Source organism: Tachysurus vachellii, chromosome 1, assembly GCF_030014155.1.
Source record: "Tachysurus vachellii isolate PV-2020 chromosome 1, HZAU_Pvac_v1, whole genome shotgun sequence".
Lineage (NCBI taxonomy): Eukaryota > Metazoa > Chordata > Actinopteri > Siluriformes > Bagridae > Tachysurus > Tachysurus vachellii.
The window spans coordinates 3,739,454-3,761,953 of record NC_083460.1 but is presented as its reverse complement, the minus strand read 5'-3'; the positions used below and the strand labels follow the sequence as shown (position 1 = coordinate 3,761,953).

The 22,500-nt window shown below is 39.3% G+C and overlaps 1 protein-coding gene across 1 annotated transcript in view; it reads left to right on the top strand.

Moving 5' to 3' along the window:
- Positions 1-22,500, top strand: part of cntnap2b (contactin associated protein 2b) — a 50,746-nt gene that overhangs the window by 11,032 nt on the left and 17,214 nt on the right. The window contains exons 2-12 of the mRNA XM_060868532.1: positions 8,419-8,529; positions 11,580-11,773; positions 12,333-12,480; positions 14,171-14,374; positions 15,515-15,699; positions 17,412-17,555; positions 18,705-18,963; positions 20,025-20,174; positions 20,737-20,899; positions 21,786-21,892; positions 22,269-22,388. Coding sequence (XP_060724515.1) covers positions 8,419-8,529; positions 11,580-11,773; positions 12,333-12,480; positions 14,171-14,374; positions 15,515-15,699; positions 17,412-17,555; positions 18,705-18,963; positions 20,025-20,174; positions 20,737-20,899; positions 21,786-21,892; positions 22,269-22,388 — 1,785 coding nt within the window. The remainder of the gene's footprint in view (positions 1-8,418; positions 8,530-11,579; positions 11,774-12,332; positions 12,481-14,170; positions 14,375-15,514; positions 15,700-17,411; positions 17,556-18,704; positions 18,964-20,024; positions 20,175-20,736; positions 20,900-21,785; positions 21,893-22,268; positions 22,389-22,500) is intronic.

The following is a 22,500-nucleotide window of genomic DNA, read 5'->3' as shown; positions in this document are numbered from 1 at the left end:
AAGTTACCTTTTAGAATATTACTCAAGTAAAAGTCTTAAAGTATCTGATATTTACTGTACTTAAGTATCAAAAGTCATTTTCTGATATTTAATGTACTTAAGTATTTGAAGTAAAAGTAAAAAGTTGTTGTTGTTTTTTTTTTAAAAAAAAAAGCAAGCGGTTAGAACTTTGATTGTGAACTTTATTGTGGCTTTCTTATAGTAAAGCATCATCAAACTCATCAAATCAAAATCACAGGATTTTTCAGGCACAATTCTCTTAAGTTAAAAGAACAAACAGTATATTTTTAGAGCTGACAACAAAGAAAAAAAACAAACAGAAATTTCACTTTTGTATGAACTTCAGGTAAAAATGAAAAATAAATAATAAATTATTTCTTTAAAAAAAAAAAAAAAAAAATTACCTGTTGGTAAGGGAGAACATTTTGGTCATGTGGTATGAGCATTTGTAGGGATTACTCCCCAGGTCACCATCTCACACACACACACACACACACACACACACAGGCCACCTATGTCCAGCAGCTACTAATACGCCAGTCAATAGTTGAAACTGAAAAGGTGTCTGTTCATCGTCAAAAGAAGCTAATTTTCAAAGTTGCCAGAGTAACGAAGACGCTTAGTGGAAATATAATGGAGTAAAAGTATACATTTTATCTAGGAAATGTAGTGGAGTAAAAGTGAAAGTTGACATAAATTTAAATAGCGAAGTAAAGTACAGATACGTGACATTTCTACTGTACTTAAGTACAGTAACGATGTATTTGTACTCCGTTACATTACAACACTGATACCATTAATATGGGAGATTAGTCTAAAATGGCACTTGATCCAGCTCATTATGCGTTTTGAGATAACGTAGCTGTTTCAGTCCATATTTTCTATCCCAAATTTTGTCTCGACACTATTAGGGTTGCAAAGGGGCGGAAAGTATCCGGTAAATTTCCGGTAAATTTCCGGAAACGTTCCACGGGAACTTAATCTGGGGAATTTTGGAAATATTTGAAATTGGAAGCTTTACAGGAATTTGTGGGAATTATTTGGAAATATAGGGAAATGTATATAAACTATATCATATGCAAACATAAATAAACATTTTGTTTGGTCATAAGCAGACATGCATGCAAGGCAATACAAATTTTAAAAATGACGTCTTGACTGATTTAATTGTAAGTAGAGCTTTAACTGATTCTTTCACTGAGTAACACAAAAGCATAATAAACATTATTATGCTTGTAATAAACATAATTAACTTAATTGTAATAAACATTATTTTACAGAGGATTTTTTTTATTTCAGGGGGGAGTGAGTGGGGGGGGGGTGTCATCAAATTATCTGTGCATGTGGTAACACTCCTTACTGCTTATTAAGAGTTAGTAAGGTAGTTATTAATTTAGGTATTGGGTACAATTAAGAATGTAGAATAATGTCATGCAGATTAATATGTGCTTAATAAGTACTAATAAATAGCCAATATTCTATTAATATTCATGCTAATAAACACCTAGTTAAATGACCCTAAAATAAAGTGTTACTGTGCATGTTATGGAAGAATGTAGTGCAAGTACATGCAGGGGGTTTGGCCTTAATGGCCCTCCAGTAAGCAGTGTGCTGTGTGCAAGTGTCCGAGGAATGCAGGGTACAACTTAAATTGCATTAAATCTTGTTGATTTAAACAAAATTATGCTGCAAATTTTTTTTAAAACTACATTTAAGTTCCCTGTTATTGGCAACTCTGCATTTTTTTTAAATTCCCAGTTTATTTCCATATATTCCCGTTAATTCCCATATATTCCCGTTAATTCCCATGGAAAGTTTCCAGCCTTGAAAATTCCCAGAATTTTGCAACCCTAGACACTATTAAACCACACATAAGGAGGTCATATCCTGACTGGGCCACCTCAGAAAATTGTAACCCAACGCTTGAGACACTCAGCTTTTCCCAAGTAAATAGAAACGTAACCTAAAAAAATCACAGACACTTAAAAGGTCAGGTCTGTGTTCTGACTCGCTTAAAATGAGATGTTCTGTTTTAATCTGCTTGTTCATGTTGAAGTACAATTCTATTTGGGAATAGCTGCTGAGAATAGGAACCCAATTGAGCTGTCATTCCCTTCAGAGGACACACGAGCTATTTTTATAATAATCTCAACTCAGCAGTCTCGCTGTGTTTAGAGGTATAATGAGGCGAGGTGTTAAATAAGGACAGCGTTGTCTTTATTAGCGATTTATTGTGATCGAGGTGAGGTTAAGGACGAGATATTAGGCAGCATCTGATTACAGATCATGCTGATAAGTCACACCAGCACATGTGGATGAGTGTGTATGAGTGTGTGTCTCAGGGAGATGGGAATGATGCATTCCCAGCACAATGTACTCAATGGTGCTTCTTCATTGCAGCTGTATTTGGATTGCATGTCCTCTTTTGTCCTGCAAATTTCACAGAGTCAGGCGAGACAGATTTGCTCGCTGAATGGTCGAATGAACAGAACTTAATCCTGAAAAAATACACCTTGGGATTGTGAATGCCCATTAACTTTTCTAATGGAAGATTTGTGCTACAACATGGACTGAAATTCTTGATGGTTCTTATGAGTATTATAATCTCTAGGGCTAGTTTTAGCTCACTGCAAATTTCTGGAGATGAATATTCTGAAGTTAGACATAAACTTGTGTAAGAGTTAGATTTTCTAACAGACTACAGCCAGTGTTTACGGGTACTATTACGGGTTCGATTTTGGTTTTCATGCTCTGGATGTTAAGGAACCTGATTTAACTCCACCTGGTTTTGCTTAGAGTGTGTGTGTGCCCTGCGATGGGTTGGCACTCCATCCAGGGTGTATCCTGCCTTGATGCCCGATGACGCCTGAGATAGGCACAGGCTCCCCGTGACCCGAGGTAGTTCGGAAAAGCGGTAGAAAGTGAGTGAGAGTGAGTGAGTGAGTGGTTTTGCTTATCTACATCTTCCCTGCACAGAGCTGCATTATCTCTGACTATATTGTGATGAAGGTAAAAGTGCCATTTTACATTATTAAACAATTTTTTTATGCTGTGAGAGAAGAATGACCTTGTATGGAAGTGGTAGCTCAGTGGTTAAGGTGTTGGATTATTAATCAGAAGGTTGTGAGTTTAAATCCCAGCTCCACCAAAATGGGCCCCTGAGCAAGGCCCTTAACCTCAATTGGTCAGTTGTATAAATGAGATAAACGTAACTCGTTCTGGAGGATGGTGTCTGCCAAATGCTGTGAAAGTATTGGTAGTTTTTTTGCACAATTATGTTCACCTGAAACTATTTTAGTGTAGCTAAGACTATGAAAGGGTTATTATTGATAAATTAATTATAAATAAACTGTGTGTCTGTGTGTGTGTGTGTGTGTGTGTGTCTGTGTGTGATTTCCATTCAGTTTTGCTCCCATTTTTTTCCCTCTCAGTCATTGATTCAAACCACATGCTAAGTCTAGGAGATCTACGTTATCTTTCCAGAATCGAAGTCGCTCTGAGATAATTTTCTAAAAACAAAGACAAACATGTTCGCATTTTCCTCACAACGGATCATGATCAAGACGAGTAAGTAGTTGAGTAATCGATATGAGTGCACTTTGAGCTGGAAAAAGCTGCAGGAGACTGTAGGAGAGGAAGATCACATTTCTCAGAGACTTTTTTTCTCTGTTCCAAGGGCCAGAGCCCTGAGGATTTCCCTTGTTATATTATTACTATGTCTGAGCATCACTGTAGTATGTGTGTGTGTGTGTGTGTGTGTGTGTGTGTGTGTGTGTGTGTGTTTGCACACATTTAATTCAGTAGTTCCCTAATGTTTAAAGTGTCTGTTTAAACACTACAAGTTCAGCAGTTCTCACTAGCTTTTTCTTTGCACAGAGATGAACTGATCCACTTAGGGAGTTGATGTTTGGAAAGAGAATTAATAATCGTGTCTAAACTCTCCAGCTGAACTTTGTAATACAGTACACTGTGTTTCGTAGCTTTGGGATAAAGGAGGCCGCGCTTGTGGGATTATTTAGAGCTTTCAGTATAGTCATGTAACACGGGTTCATTAAACATGTAAAAACACATTAAAATTGAAATTCAGGAGTTATTTTATATAAATATTCTGTATATAATATCAGCATTTGGGAAAGCACAAAGAAAATACGGAAATCATTCATTCATTCATCTTCTACCGCTTATCCGAACTACTCTCGGGTCACGGGGAGCCTGTGCCTATCTCAGGCGTCATTGGGCATCAAGGCAGGATACACCCTGGACGGAGTGCCAACCCATCGCAGGGCACACACACACACTCAGTCACTCACGCAATCACACACTAGGGACAATTTTCCAGAGATGCCAATCAACCTACCATGCATGTCTTTGGACCGGGGGAGGAAACCGGAGTACCCGGAGGAAACCCCCGAGGAACGGGGAGAACATGCAAACTCCACACACACAAGGTGGAGGCGGGAATTGAACCCCGACCCTGGAGGTGTGAGGCGAACGTGCTAACCACTAAGCCACCGTGCCCCCAATACGGAAATCAATGTAGAGAAAATTAATGACACGATGTAGGTAGGGACACTAGGATAAAGCCATGTGGTGTAATGAACTGTGTGGACATTCAGCAGAGATGTTACTGTACAGTATACTAAGCATTAGTGGCTCAAGTGGTTAAGGCTCTGGGTTGTTGATCGGCGGATCGGGGTTCAAGCTTTCATTGTTGGGCCCTTAACTCTCTCTACTCCAGGGGCAATGTATCATGGCTGACCCTGCTTTCTGACCCCAAGGAAGAATTTCACTGTGGTGTAATGTATATGTGATAATTATAATAAAGGTTTCTATCTGTTGTGGGAAATTCAAAGCTATGTGTCATGGTTCAACCTTTTTTTTTTTTTTACATAAAATCTTAGGTACTATTGGGAAACATGGAACAAACAAAGATAGAGAAAATAGGCTCAGGAATACACATAAACGCATGAGAAGTCTGATCAGGGATGTGGGGAGTCTATTACAGGAAGACTGGGCATGATGTCAGAACACATCCTAGATGGATAAGCAGTGCATCAGAGGGTGGGATGTATACAGGTGGGAAAAACAAACGGAGAATATACTCAGAAACCCGAAGCAGGGAATGAAAACAAGAATAGAATAAATATGGGCATTCGTCTGAACAAGTGAGAAATAAAATTAGAGAAATAAACCAACGATAAAACAGCGACGGAGGAACCAAGGACAGAAAAACATAAATTAGATTCATTTTGAGAGTGATGCGTTGATATTTTTTTTATTCCATTTAATATAAATGATCAGAACACAAAGATTTACTAAATAAATCCTAATTATTTTGACTTTTTATGATTGGAACCAACAACCAAATGATAACTAGATTTGAATTTTACTTCCAGTTTTGTTAGTGATCCCAGGAAATCTATCAATGATGAAAACCTCTGACACTGGGATTGTTTCTTAGATCATCTATTTAAAAAAAAAAAAAAAAAAAAAAATTGGGGATATTTGGATGAAAAAGACATCACTGAATGTGTAGTTAAAAAAAATCACACTCTAACAAAGTTCAGAATAGAAATGAAATATACTCACTCTCTCTCTCTCATTTTCTACCGCTTATCCGAACTACCTCGGGTCACGGGGAGCCTGTGCCTATCTCAGGCGTCATCGGGCATCAAGGCAGGATACACCCTGGACGGAGTGCCAACCCATCGCAGGGCACACACACATACTCTCATTCACTCACGCAATCACACACTACGGACAATTTTCCAGAAATGCCAATCAACCTACCATGCATGTCTTTGGACCAGGGGAGGAATACCGGAGTACCTGGAGGAAACCCCCGAGGCACGGGGAGAACATGCAAACTCCACACACACAAGGTGGAGGCGGGAATCGAACCCCCAACCCTGGAGGTGTGAGGCCAACGTGCTAACCACTAAGCCACCGTGCCCCCATGAAATATACTGTACATATAATTTAAAATACTTCTAAACAATCTTATCTATTTAAATGGTTATATTTCTGATGTTTTTTTTTAAGTTTCTAAAGTTTTTTCCTGACCCAGAAAATCAAAGAAAATAGTTATAATTCGTCTCACGTTCATGGTCATTCACTTTTAATTTACTATCCCAGACTCCTTGTTTATAAGATGCCATTAAGACCCAAAGGACAGTTTGTGTTTTCATTCTTGACTATCTGCACTAAATAAACTCATCACAATTGTTCTCTGAATTTGGCTTGAAATACAGATTAGAATAACGGTATAATTAAACTAAGCTAATGGAGCGTCACGGTCGTTATGAAGCTTCATGCTTTTATTCGATTATTATGACCTCTGCATTTTTCATTACGAGACAAAAATGGCCATCTTCTCATGTTAGATCTCGTCTAGACAAAATCTTCAACCACCTGTTCTGCTATTTTGGTGTAAGGAAGTGTTAGAGCTGCGTTCCAGAGAGCTGTCAGTCTTCATGATACGCGCTGTGAAAATCTGATGAGGAAGGTTTCATAACACAAAGCTGTGTTCTCTGCTTAAAAGATTTCAATTATAACACCACCAAGAAACAATCAAGCCTGATGACACTGTCATTATGATACGATGCACTAAATCTTAAACGCAGTGATGTTCAAGTGAGCAGAATTTATGAATGTGAATTTATTGAGGCAAGAACTAGATTATATTTATAATTTGATACAGTTTAATGTCATCATTCGACTGTTAAAGTGATCAGATTAAAGGTTATTTTACACTGGACATGTCAGAGTTTAAGGGCAGTGATGGCTCACACGGTTAAGACTCTGGGTTGGTGGATGGGTTCAAGCTCCAGCACTGACCAAGCTGCCCCTGTTGGGCTATTAACCCTCCCTGCTGTATCATAGCTGACCCTGTGTTTTTACCCCCACTTTTAAATCTAGAATTCCACTGTACGTATATGTGGCAATAATAAATGTTAATGCATACCAGTAAGTAGCTAACTGTGGGTGGGTCTTCGCTCTCAGCATTTGTACTGCACCATCATTGTAGAAAAGCATGCTGGTGGTAGCATCATGTTGAGGCATCGCTTTTCATCAGCAGGGATTAGGAGACTGGTAATGGTTGAGGGTAAGAACCAAATACAGAGAAGTCTTAGAAGAAATTTCTGTCTGCAAAAAACTTGAACTGGAATAGAGGCTGAGCTTGTAACAAAACTAGAACCCACAGCTGGCCTGGAGCGTATTAGAGCGGATGCGGATTTTGTTTAATCTTCAGATTAAAAATGTGTAGAGGTGGATAGTAACGAGTTACATTTACTCCGTTACATTTACTTGAGTAAGTTTTTGAAAAAATTATACTTCTAGGAGTAGTTTTAAATCACTATACTTTTTACTTTTACTTGAGTAGATTTGTGAAGAACAAACTGTACTCTTACTCCGCTACATCAGGCTACAATGAGCTCTTTTCTTTTTACCTCTTTGTTATTCTACGCATCAATTTTAATGTTTTATTTTGACAGAGAGAGAAACTTCCGCTAAGGCTCTACCACGTGACTGTGTTTCACCAATCAAACGTAGTTGTGCAGTCTCGTCACGTTACCATACTCAATCTCAGCGGCGGGACGGGTTAGTTAGCAACACAAACATGTCAGAATCAACCGTCGGCAATGCAGATGGTGAAGTTTAATAGTGACATCACTGAGTGATTTTTTGGTGAAATAGTTTGTTTCTGCATGTTTTCACACACGTTTTACGTTGACCGCTTCCTTCTGGTGTGCAATTTTCTGTTCAGCCTGCCTGGTATGAAATGTGTATGTGTTTCCTTCTGTTTTTCTGTCAATGGAGACACATACCAGTTCTACCTTGTAAAAAAAGTATAAAGACTTGGAAATTTGTGTTACTTGTGCGTATTTATTTTTTATTTATTATTATTTTATTTATTTTATGTATTAAGTACTTGAATTTACTGAATTATTTTAATTTAAGCTATTTTGTAATTAATTAATTTTAATTTATTTTATTGATTGGATGAGCCATAATTTGCCTAAAGATTATTTTGTATTTTTGTCTGTCTGATTGTTGTCTTGTGTTAAAAAATAAATCAGACGTTACTCAACAGTTACTCAGTACTTGAGTAGTTTTTTTTTTACTATTTTTAAGTACTTTTTTACTCTTATTCAAGTAATTATTTGGATGTCTACTTTTTACTTTTACTTGAGTCATATTATTCTGAAGTAACAGTACTTTTACTTGAGTACAATTTTTGGCTACTCTACCCACCTCTGCATAATTGTATAGTCCTATAATTGTGCTGTATTTAATCAGCATTGCTGTACTGTCGTGACAATAAAGTAATAGATACTGTTTTCTCTCTCTCTCTCTCTCTCTCTCTCTCTCTCTCTCTCTCTCTCTCTCTCTCTCTTTCTCTCCTATATATTCCAGAGCGGTGTGATGAGGTCCTGGCGAGTCCTCTCCCCTACAGCGCCTTCAGCAGCTCCTCTGTGTTGGCTCCTGATTTTGGTGCTGGCTATGCTAAACTCAACCGCAGAGTCGGTACGGAGACACACACATACACACAAACACACTCACACACTCGTCATCCCCCTGGGTTTTTCATACAGCGCGATGTAGAAGAAAATCCTCTGCACCAATCTGAGAACAGCTTTTTCAGTTTGCCGTCACAGCTCAGGTTAAGATCCTGAAAAGAAGAGCTGATCTGAGAACAGCACTATATCTAGAGCCATGTCCTGAATTCACACCTGCTGTCCTAGCACCTTCAGTGGATGTCATTTGGAGAAGGGTATTACTCACAGGGTGATGCGAGATGAGATATGACACAGAGAGAGATGATAGCAGTTTTTCACAGTATAAAAAGCAAGATTTCGCAACAATCTGGATGATGATGGTGTTACGAAACATGCTCAAACATCTGATGCTAAAACCAGATGTTTTCATCATTTGATTGACCTCCAATAAAGTCTTTCTCAGGAAAATAACAACAAGGGTATGGTAGCCTAGTGGGTAAGGTGTTGAACTACTGCTTGGGGGGTCATGATTAGATTAGATTAGATTAGATTAGATTAGATTAGATTAGATTCAACTTTATTGTCATTGATTTTTTTTTATATAGGTATGATACAGTATGAAGTGGTATGACAGATATAGCTGTACAAAAGCAATGTCATTATGAATATATTCATCTATATATATATATATATATATATATATATACATATATATATATATACACAGTATATATATATACACAGTATATATATATATATACACAGTATATATATATATATATATATATATATATATATATATATATATATATATATATATATATATATATATATATATATATATACACACAGAATAAACTGAATAAATATGGATGGACATACAGTACAGAAGTGTAATGATAGTTTTTGGGTGGTGCAAGGATGCATGATTTTAAAGTGGTGCAAAATAGTGCAAAACACAGAAGTGTCACAGAAAAGTGACAGTACAGTGGTGATTGTTAACACCATATCAGCTGTTCAGTGCAGAAACAGCCACGGGAAAGAAGCTATTTTTCAGTCTATTTGTTCTGGCTCTGAGACAACATTAGCGTGTGCCCGATGGGAGAAGTGTAAACAGTCCATGGTTGGGGTGAGAGGGATCTTTGATGATGCCCCTTGCCCGTTGCAAACAGCGTTTTTTGAAAATGTTCTCCAAGGTGGGTAGTTCAATACCGATGATTTGTTGGGCGTTTGGGAATTTGAATCTCATCCCCACTAAACTGTTTTGATGGGCCCCTGAGCAAGGCCCTTGTAAGTCACTCTGGAAAAGGATGTCTGCTAAATGCCAGAAATGTAAATATTGATGTATTTGAGTTTTTCTAACTAATAATTTTTTTAAATAATTTTTTTCAATTTCACAAGTACAGGTTCCTTAGGCTTCTGTATTAAACCCTGGGGTTCTCTACTTGTCCAGTAGAACCTTCTCCCCAAATATGGATTGCAATTAAGCTTCTTTATTAAAAAGGTTTCTATAATATAAAAGAATGCTTAAGGTGAAATCAGCACCATTACATTTTGAAGTTTTGTCTCCACGTAAATAACGCTGTGAGATGTTTTTGGTAGAATATATTAATTACAAAATGATTAACATTACAGAATCCCGTCTTATATTACATGCAAAAGGAGCAAGATTAAATAATAACATGAAAAAGTGTTAGAACATAGAACGGGGCATAGAAGCCTTTATTATCGCCACATATACATTACAGCACAGCGGAATTCTTTTCTTCACATAACCCAGGTTGGGGTCAGAGTACAGGGGCAGCTATGATACAGCACCCCTGGAGCAGGGAGGGTTGAGGGCCTTGCTCAAGGGCCCGGCAGTGGCAGCTTGGCTGTACTGGGCCTTGAACCCTGATCCGCCGATCAACAACCCAGAGCCTTAACCAGTTGAGCCACCAATGCCCCCCCTTTTTTTTTCTTCAATAGAACATTTAAAAACAATGTGTTTATGCTGAGAATGTGCTGTAGTTTCCTGTCTAAATTTGTATACTACTACTACTACTACTACTACTACTACTACTACTACTACTAATAATAATAATAATAATAATAATAGTAATAATAATAATAATAATTCATTCATTCATTCATTCATTTTCTACCGCTTATCCGAACTACCTCGGGTCACGGGGAGCCTGTGTGACTTAGTGGTGGCTTAGTGGTTAGCACGTTCGCCTCACACCTCCAGGGTTGTGGGTTCGATTCCCGCCTCCGCCTTGTGTGTGTGGAGTTTGCATGTTCTCCCCGTGCCTCGGGGGTTTCCTCCGGGTACTCCGGTTTCCTCCCCAGTCCAAAGACATGCATGGTAGGTTGATTGGCATGTCTGGAAAAATTGTGTGTGAGTGAATGAGAGTGTGTGTGTGTGTGCCCTGTGATGGGCTGGCACTCCATCCAGGGTGTATCCTGCCTTGATGCCCGATGACGCCTGAGTCTCCCCGTGACCTGAGGTAGTTCGGATAAGCGGTAGAAAATGAATTAATAATAATATTCTAGCTGTATTTAGGAATCAAACACAACAGGGTGTGACACTGTAGGAAAACTATCAACAACTTGAGTAACTGTTTCCTATAACAGCAATTTGTTAGAGATGTTATAAAAGAAATTATATATAATGTCACATCATACTTTTGATCTTTTTATAGTTTACGGTAAGAGCTGTTGTCCTAGAAAATTAATCAACTCCTCAATGCAGTGCAGCGATTACAAAAACTTACTGTTTGATATATCAACAAATAAGACATGTCTATCATCATAGACTGGAGTAACAGACTGGAGGAGGAGGAGGGGGAGGTGTTTACAATTTGCATATAATGCATATTCATATATCCTGTCATGTTTTATATTAATAATAAAGGTGCTGAGATGTACCTAGAGTGTTTCAGTCATTTCCTGTTTAATGTTTTAAAATATAGATTAGGGCTATTTTAATGCAGCAGGAATGAGGTGTATGTTTACTGTGTTTTTAAAGTTCCATGCTATACTTTTCTAAACTTTTTCATGTTTAGAGTACTATCCTGATTTCTTTTTCTTTACAAGGAAACGGAGGCTGGTCTCCGCTGGACTCTGACGAATATCGATGGCTGCAGGTGGACCTTCGGGGCAGGAAACAGATCACAGCCATCGCAACGCAGGGTCGATACAGCAGCACTGACTGGACTAAACAGTACCGGCTGCTCTACAGTGACACAGCAACTAACTGGAAGCCTTATAGGCAGGACGGCAACATATGGGTTAATATTTTTATACGCTATCCAAAGATGGAGGCATTCATTAAGAACTTATACTCTGCTAGCTATCTGAAAAGTGCACACAAGGGATAAGTATTTTTCATTGGTGGTATATAAGGGTATGGTATGAAGTAAAGGCCGCCATTGTTAGGTCCTAAGTCTGTTGTATAATATCCTCGTTATTACTACAGACAAAATCCATCATTATAATACACACACTTCAGTCATGCCTCATTTTCTCTTTCTTTACTTACTTTCCTACCTTTTTTCCCTGCATGCTTTATTACTTATCACGCTAAACAGTTGATTCTCCTCAGGGTCCAGGAGTGAAGTTCAGCATTATTGCACTCATCACTCACTCTGAATATTCAGAGATAATAAATAAAAAAAAACTTTTTCAAAGATTGCTCACAGCTAATGAACCGAAAGGAAATTAGAACGGAGGATCGTCGTCCCACGAGCCGGGTGCATGGAGTGCGTCGTCTGATTGATGTGTTTAGACAGTAAAGCAATAACAGGAGCTTGTGTTTGTGTCTGATGGGTCTCTTCTCTCATCTCACAGACTTTTTCAGGTAACTGGAACTCGGAGCGAGTGGTGCGTCACGAACTGCAGTACACCATCGTGGCCCGGTATCTGCGCTTAATCCCGTTGGAATGGAGCGCAGAAGGGCGAGTGGGGTTGAGGGTGGAGGTCTACGGCTGCGCGTACTGTGAGTGTGTTGTTTTATCCCTTGAATCTTTGTTAGTGTTTAGCTATTCTTTTTTTCTCTAATTATTGATTACTACAGAGGATCGAACACAAAAGGCAGTTTGACTCTCAGCTGTTTAATGAGTTCAGATACTTGAAATGAATTCAGACAGCCAACGGTTTATGATCCTCCTCATACAGGAGACCAGAAATATCTCAGAATATCGTACCAGAGGTTTTGGTTGTTGCATCTAATTTACTCAACTAAAAACCCTTGTTTCAAATACAAACTGTTGACGAAAGGACATTAATTACATTTACATTATTTACTGTCCAGAGCATGAGGTTTTCTACTGAGTCTGGTTCCTCTCAAGGTTTCTTCCTTATATCATCTCAGGGAGTTTTTCCTCAACACCGTTGCCTCCGGCTTGCTCATTAGGGATAATTATTTGAGATATATTAACTTAAGTGGGGCACGGTGGCTTAGTGGTTAGCACGTTGGCCTCACACCTCCAGGGTTGGGGGTTCGATTCCCGCCTCCGCCTTGTGTGTGGAGTTTGCATGTTCTCCACGTGCCTCGGGGGTTTCCTCCGGGTACTCCGGTTTCCTCCCCTGGTCCAAAGACATGCATGGTAGGTTGATTGGCATCTCTGGAAAATTGTCCGTAGTGTGTGATTGCGTGAGTGAATGAGAGTGTGTGTGTGCCCTGCGATGGGTTCGCACTCCGTCCAGGGTGTATCCTGCCTTGATGCCCGATGACGCCTGAGATAGGCACAGGCTCCCCGTGACCCGAGGTAGTTCGGATAAGCGGTAGAAGATGAGTGAGTGAGTGATATTAACTTAATTTTAAACTTTTTAACTTTAAAACTTTTATTCTGTTTCTATACTTCTATAAAGCTGCTTGGACACAATGTGAATAGTTCAAAGTGCAATACAAAGAATTTGAACTGAATTAAAAATTAATTATTAATATTCATTTCTTTAAAATGTTTTGTTTTTTTTTCTCCACAAATTCCCCCATCCATACGCCAATCATTGCAGATCTTTTCAAACTGCTGCATCCCAAAGAAAGTGCATTCCTCCCTCTTCCTCGTAGATGAGTTCACAGACACAAATATCGGCTAGTTACTCTGTGATTGACGGTAAAGCGAGACAGTAAACGTTCCATCCTTCCCATTCATAAAAATGTTCTTGTGCTACGATTTACGATTTATACGATTAATTACTTCCACATTGTACGATTTTTAGCATTAAACCCCAAGTCAATATTTTTTGCTTGATTGCTTTCAGTAATGTATCATTGAAAAACCTACTGAACACATCATAAGTCATGCAGTGCTAATTAACTAGTCGGGATGATAAACAACACAACCCTCAAATGTTACTACAAGGCAATTAGAGTTCATGTATGTTAATGTATGTTAAATGACTTTTAAATGAGGCTCATTACTTTTACTGAGAAACTGTACAAATGAGCTCACTCTAGTGACGGGAGATTGTCTGGGTTCTGATTACTGGTGATGCAACTTCTTGAAAGAATTGTGCATACAGGATATGAAGGACAACGGCTTAACGGTGGCTTATTAACATTCCAAATTTTTCACCAAATGGTGGGAAACAATATCAATTCCAAAATGTTTACATTTGACATGACAATTGAACGCTGAAGGCTTTTTTTTTCTATGTATGTTTCCAACCCTCTCTGGTTTAAGGGGCCGATGTGATTGGTTTCGACGGACAGGGAGTGATCTCCTACCGTTTCCGCCAGAAAAAGATGAAGATCCTGAAGGACGTTATCTCGTTGAGGTTTAAGACCAGTAAAGGAGACGGGCTCCTGCTCCACGGAGAGGGACAGCAGGGCGATTACCTCAGTCTGGAGCTGCGCAGGGCCAAACTGCTGCTACAGATCAATCTGGGTAACGTGGACTCGAGCTGATCCTTCACCCTGACATGTCAAGCTAACTGTGAATCCGAGCACTGACTGTATCTCTAGCGCTAATTTATTACAAGCAGGGCTGGAAATTAACACCTGCCCACCAGCCGAATGTAGGGTAAATTTGGCATTAGAGGGAAAATTTATGCAGGCAAGCTTTTCACTGCTGTATATGAAATGATATAATACTTCCAAATAGGTTTCTGAACTGGTTTTACAGAGTGTTAAGAAATATCACAGTTATGAGATATAAAGGAATTGCTCAAAACGCTTTATTACAGATTCATGAAACAGTTTAATTAAATGATTACACATAATGATAAGCAGAGTTTGGATGATTTATGAAAATGGGCTTCAAAGGAAGTGTTACATATACAAGATAATATGTTTTCCTTTGAAAGGCTTCTTCAGTTTCAGAATAATAAAATAACAACTCCACAAGATTAGTTAATGGAGAATTACAGCTATGTAGTGAAGATTCTAACTGCTATATGTCTAGCTAAGGGAATTCTGCTAACTAGAAAACAACAAGGTAGTGAATATACTAAGTGTAAAACAACTAGCTTGTGAATATGCTAACTGTTAACAGCTAACTGATCATTACAAAGCAGCTGGCTTGTAAATATGCTAACTGCAAAGCAACTAGCTTATGAATAAATGTAAAAAATCTAGCTAGTAAACATGCCACATTTGAAAAAAAAAAATCTTGTGAATGTTAGGTGTAAAACAACCAGCTTCCAGATATGCTAACTGGCATATGCTAACCAGGAAACATTTAGCTAGTGAATATACTAAGCTGTCCAGTGAAGTGGAAAAAAAAAAGACTAGTGAATATGTTCACTGCTTTATGAATATTCTAACTGTATATTAAATATACTAACTGGCTTATGAATATGCTAACTGGCTAATGAATATGCTAGCTGGAGCACAACTAACCCCAGTGGCTGTGTGACATATTGTATGAAGTTTTTGCTTCTTGAATATTCCTGAACTGAAAATAGTCTCTGACTAAATAAGACTCCCTTTTTTTTTTTTTGGCTTGTTTTTACTCTGAATATCATATTAGTCCTTCTATTATGAACCTGAGCTGCTTAGCATTTTCCTCTGATTTCTTTTCATCCAGGTAGCAATCAGTACGGCTCCATCCAGGGCCACACCTCTGTGTCCAGTGGCAGCCTGCTGGACGATGACCACTGGCACGCCGTACGGATCCAGAGATACCGCCGCAGTGTGAACTTCACACTGGACGAACACACGCAGAGTTTCCGAACCAACGGCGAGTTTGACCATCTCGACCTGGACTACGAGGTCAGGGACTCGAGCTCACTCCCTTTGTTGCTTTGGCGCATATTTGTGACTCCTTGATTTATTATCTTAGCAGCAGTAGATCTTGTAATCCTGAGGTGATATTTCATCATTATATGTACTTCTGAGCAGACGTCTGGGATTATTATTCATTTATGAGAGGCGAAGGCGCAGGCTTTGGACAGATTTTTAAATTAGCCTCCAGCTATCTCACACCAGCCCCTCTGCCTGTCCCATGAGTCACGTCAAGCAGCAGGGAGAGCATGAATATTTGAATATATGCCTGATAATACAGAAATAATAATAATCCAGTCTTTTCTCTCTCGCTCGTTCTCACTGCGACTTTCTTTCTTCTCCTTGCTCAAAGCGTCCTCTTAAATTATTACCCTGATGCAAAAGGAGGTTCCTTATTGCAACAACTATTAAATTGTTCACTGGGGCCTATTAACGATGACTGACAGAATGAAACACTTCACTCTCTGGAGCAGTGCCGGGTTTATAGCTTTGACGGGGCTCTTTCAGCCTGCGTACACCCTCCACTTTCCAGAGATTCATCCATCTTCCTTAACTACAATCCTCCACATTATGGAGTTTTTTGAAAGAACAGCATTAGCATCTCATAGCTACAAGAAAACATCTCATTATTCTTCTTATTAGATACGAGAAAAGGAAAAACATTGTTTTATTACGAGAAAGTATCTCGTTGTGAGATATTTATCTCATTGCTAAGAAAAGCAAAGCTAATTTTATGAGACATTTTTCTCAGAGATTTATCTCTAACATCTTGTCATTACAAGAAACATTTCATTATCATGACAAAATATTTAGTTATTCTGATTATTCTAAATACCTCATTGTTATTAGATCTCCTTTGATGTGAGACATGTATCTCAAGAAAAGCATTTAATTTTTTTTAGATATTTATCTCATTGTTATTAGAAAGCATCTTGTTATTACAAGAAAACCTCTTACTGTAATGAGACTTGTATCTTGTTACAGTTAAACATCTCATTTCTATGAGACATTTATCTCTTTATTATTAGAACATATCTCGTCTCATTATTATACGATATTTATGTCATTTCTATTAGAAAGCGTCATGTTACAAAAAATGTCTCATTTTTAGAAGTCATTTATCTCATTACTATTAGAAACATCTTGTTATTGCAAGAAAACGTTGCATTGTAATGAGACATCTATCTTGTTACAGTCACACATCTAATTTTTATGAGATAATTATCTCATTTCTATTAGAAAGCATCATTTCATTACAAAAAAATACTCATTATTATGAGAAAGCCTTTTGTGATTTTATGTCAGTAGAAAAACATCATATTGTGAAATAAATAAAATTGCTATGAGGAAATATCTCATCGTTACAAGATATTCATCTCAAGATCTTTAGAAAGCGTCTCATTTTAATGGGATATTTATCTCATTTGCATTAAAAATCATTACAAGGAAAAAATCTCATTGTTACAAGATCTGTATTTCATTACTATTAAAGAAACATCTTCTTATACATCTAAACATTTAACTGATGCATCTTGTCATTATGAGGTAAACATGTCATATTTCTAACAACATAACTGATTTCTTTTTACAACATATCCTACTGTACATGTAATCTGATGAGAGCCACAGCAGACAGAATTCGGTCTAAAACCTCTGTTTTCGTGTCGTAACAAGAGAAGATGTGTATCTTCTGTTCACAGATCAGCTTTGGAGGAATGACTGCATCAGCCAAGCCCAGCTCAGGAGCGCCACAGAACTTCATCGGCTGCATGGAGGACATCCACTACAACGGTGACAACATCACCAACCTCGCACGAAGGAAAAGAGTCGACACGTCCAGCTTTGTAAGGCTTTCTTTTGAATGAGTTTTTTTTTCACTTTTGGGGAGGTTCATGCTGGGTTGAGATGCTCAGTTAGTGGTTCCTCAGTAGAGATTCTGTAGACAGATGTTTTGTAGAGAACAACTTATTAGTGTAAGCAATGAACTGATGAGTTGGACTCATGGGTCAATACAAAGCATGTAAATTTCCTCCATTTCATTCCTTTTACCACAGCAATGAAGGAAAAAATAAAAGAACGGTGTGGTCTTTTTTTTTCTTTCTTTTTATAGTTGTGGAATAAGTGAGTGAGAAGTTCATGTTCTAACTTAGGTTATAGCAGCTAAAGTATAAACAGTTGTTTTCTCTAATATAAGACAAATATAATGATAAATAAAGAGAAACTGAAACTGGAGACTCCTTCTCACTCACTCATTTTCTACCGCTTATCCGAACATCTCAGGCGTCATCGGGCATCAAGGCAGGATACACCCTGGACAGAGTGCCAACCCATCACAGGGCGCACACACACACTCTCATTCACTCACACACTTCGGACAATTTTCCAGAGATGCCAATCAACCTACCATGCATGTCTTTGGACCGGGGGAGGAAACCGGAGTACCCGGAGGAAACCCCCGAGGCACGTGGAGAACATGCAAACTCCACACACACAAGGTGGAGGCGGGAATCGAACCCCCAACCCTGGAGGTGTGAGGCGAATGTGCTAACCACTAAGCCACCGTGCCCCCCTAGACTCCTTCTTTAAATGTTAAATAAAACATTTCTTACTCGACATGAAAGTCCCTGCGTTAGCTGTTACTAGAGAAACGATAACTCAATCGAAAGAGTTTACACTCTTCAAAATGATGTGTCGTGTCGTGTGACATCATAAGTCCGTTCAGGTGTGCGGAACATGAGTACAGCTCTCATAGAAGGTCATTACATATGAATGTGTCTTCAGTGCTAGGAGTTTAAAAGAATCATGTGCTTGTGATTTCAAAAAACAAGGAGTTTTCTGGAAAAAATAACAAAGAGACACAAAATCAGTCATTAATCCTAAAGGGATTGGTTGATATAAACCTGTGATTTAGCTCATAACCAGACTGAGTGTCAGAGCTGCTGCCTTCTGAGTGATCAGATTACTGTAATATCTCCCTGTATATTGATTCTCAGCGTAACCTGACGTACACGTGCGGATCCTCGCCCATGTTCCCAGCCTTCTTTAACTCCAGCAGCACTCTGCAGCTGCCTGGCCGCATTGACGCAGACACGGTGGACGTGAGCCTGCAGTTCCGTACGTGGAGCCCCAGCGGCCTCCTGATGTTCACTGCATTGATGCCCGGGGGAGTGGAGATCAGCCTGGTGGAGGGCAAAGTGGTGGTGCACATCTACATCTCACAGGGAAAGAACACACGGGTAGACATCTCCTCAGGTAACTTTTTTTTACAGAGATACTGTAGCTACGGAGCTTTTTTTTAAAAATAGACCTTAAATCCCCACAGGATTTAATAAACACTATTAAATGTCCCTGTTCTACTTACAGTCGCATACTTATGCACTCATGCATAATCAGTTCATTTGGCACGATGCGATCGTGCCAAATTAATTCTTTTTTTATAAACCTACTAGAGTCCAGAGTATATACTGATATATTAGACAATATATTATATAATACTGAAGCACTGAACTATGCTGTTTGAGGTAATACTGTATAATGCCGATCTCTTTTTACACCTAAACTTGTAGTTAAGGCTGCAGCATTGTTGGTGCAGCATTAATGCATCACAACTCCAGGGTTCCTGATTCCCACCTGAGCTCGGGGTTATTGTTTGTGTGGAGATCCGATTGCTTCCCATCATGGGACATTCCACATGCAGAAAAAAAACATGAACATAAACGCAACAATGTTATAGAAGAAAAACTTTTGTTTCTCAAAGAGCCTTTCAGTTAATAGTGTGTTAAATAACAACATTTTGTTTCTTAGACTCATTATTTTGGACTGTAAAGCATCTTTCAGCTCTTAAAAATAAAGGTTCTTCAATGGTTCTTTGTCAGGGTGTATGGTTCTGTGAAGAACAGTTCATATCTGTGTAACATTTTCATTGCACATAAGGTTCTTTAGACTATAAATCTGATAGAGAAATGAATAAGATAAGAAAAATGGCACTTAGAAAAACAGGAAAGTTCTATTATTTTTGTTATTTCCTGGCACCTTTATTTTATGTGTGTAGAAAATTTCATGGATGTTTAAAGGTTCTTCATAGAACCATTTAAGAATCTTTATTTGTAAGAGTCTAGATGTAAATATGCGTCCTTCTGTATGGATTTCTGTCACATTTTTCCCAGGATCTGTATCAACCCTGACCAGGTCATTACGGGTCAACACTCATCCAGCTGTTCCTCCAAAATATCAGTTCTACATACTGTATGCAATGATCCGATGGATAAATACAGTTTTTGGTATTTGATTGGAATCTTTTCTTTCTCGCTCAGGTTCGGGTCTCAACGACGGCCAGTGGCACAGCGTTCGCTTCCTGGCTCTGGAGACCTTCGCGATGCTCACCATCAACGGTGACGAGATGTCATCCGTCAGAACCACTCTCCCCATCCAGATACGAGCTGTGGGAGAATATTACTTTGGAGGTCATTGTATTTTACATAACCATCTGCTCACAAAGCTGTAAAAATATCATGACTTTCATGTCGTGCCTTTCTGAAGAAATCTGAGTTAACTCACTCTCACTCATTCACTCACTCATTCACTCACTCACTCATTTTCTACCGCTTATCCGAACTTTTCGGGTCACGGGGAGCCTGTGCCTATCCCAGGGGCATGGTGGCTTAGTGGTTAGCACGTTTGCCTCACACCTCCAGGGTTGGGGGTTCGATTCCCGCCTCCACCTTGTGTGTGTGGAGTTTGCATGTTCTCCCCGTGCCTTGGGGGTTTACTCCGGTTTCCTCCCCCGTTCCAAAGATATGCATGGTAGGTTGATTGGCATCTCTGGAAAATTGTCCGTAGTGTGTAAGTGAATGAGAGTGTGTGTGTGTGTGTGTGTGTGCCCTGTGATGGGTTGGCAATCCGTCCAGGGTGTATCCTGCCTTGATGCCCGATGACGCCTGGGATAGGCACAGGCTCCCCGTGAATCTGAGTTAAACGATTCCCAATTAAATCAAGTTAAGTAAGTAAGTCTGTTTCCATACACAGGCTATTTTCCAAGGACGGACCTCTCACCATCTCAGCGTTCCTTCCACGGCTGCATGCAGCTCATCCACGTGGACGAGAAGCTGGTGGACCTTCACGATGTAGAGCAGGGCAGGATGGGAAGTTTTGAGAATGTCAGTCTGGACATGTGTGCCATCATCGACAGGTATATTAAGTGCTTGTTTTGTATTTTTTATTTAGTTAGAGAGAAAGATATGCAAGTTACGTCCAATCAAATTAGTGGATCAGAACTGTGCTAGATTTAAGACGTACACAGCACTGATTTACACGACTAGAGGAAATTTCTGGTCTTTGGATTTGACTTTGTACTATCTAAGTCACCATTTCCCTGATTCGGCTCAGCAGGAGCTCCTCTTCAATGCCGGCTTCCTTTTACTAAACTCGTCCGTGTTTGTTCAGCCCCAACGCCACGGGGTGCTCAGGATCAGATCAGAACAGCCTGTTGATCTAAAAGTGCTTTTACTGTACAGGGTTTCAGAGTTACAACTCCCACAGTGCATCTCAGCAGGGAAATGTGGGCCTGGCATGTGGGGCAGAATGTGGGCCGTACCGATCCAGTGTATATACCTGCGTACTCGTTCATCATCACGACAGCTACAGAGCTACGGGTCGTTTGAGGACGCAGCGTTAGCTTTAAGTGCCTGCGACAGCTTGTCAAAAATTATACACCGGAAAAATTGGATTCTTTGACGTCGAACAGTTGTGTGTTATTAGTTTGATGTGGGAAATGAAGCTCACCTGCTCTGAGTGATAGATGATGAAATGGTAGAAACATTAGGGCTTGTCACATATGAAATATTTCCCTTGGGTGATTTTAAATGCTGGCTAAACAGAATACTGGGTCATCATGCCACCTTGTAGGTGATTACTTTTTATAAAAGCCTGCAACATTTATATAACTATATAAACAACCTTAATCCCTATATACAGTATATTCTTGCCATATACAATCTTGCACTAAGGTGTGTTCTAATGCGTGTTCTTGTAAGAGTGTGTGTGTCGTTTGAAAAGCTGACATTGCTACTCTGCAGGTGCGTCCCGAACCCCTGTGAGCACGGAGGCCGCTGTTCTCAGACCGCAGACGTGTTTAAATGCTCCTGCGATGGAACCGGATACACCGGAGCGACCTGCTACACATGTATGACTGTCAATTACATCATCACTAATCACTACACACTGTCCCACAGACCGTTAGTATACATTAGTACTGTATGCTTGTTTTCTTATCTTTGACTCATGCACCCTTCTTGTAATGATCCCAATCTGTCCTGGGGTGTAAGGGATTTGCTGATCAGTTCGTTTAGTAGTGTGTAGCGCTAAGGGATTGCAAGCTTGCAGTATTCCTGCGACTTCTTTAAGGTGTTTTGTCCTTGCTTTATTTCCCTTTCCATCTAAATTTAGCTGATCAACATAATACAGAAATAAACTGATGTAGCTGTTATTACAGTATGGGTGTGCATGTGTGTGTGTGTGTGTGTATATATAATATTGTGCTTACTTCTGCTTTCATGCAGCGATCTACGAGCAGTCCTGTGAGGAGTACAAGCACCTGGGCCGACGTTCAGACTCATACTGGATCGATCCGGATGGGAGTGGACCCCTCGAACCCTTTAAAGTCATCTGCAACATGACGGGTGAAGAGAGCAGTGTTCTGTCCTGTACATCCAGATAGAATTTTCTACAGTATAATCTAATGTGTATTGTGTGTGTGTGTGTGTGTGTGTGTGTGTGTGTGTGTGTATGTGT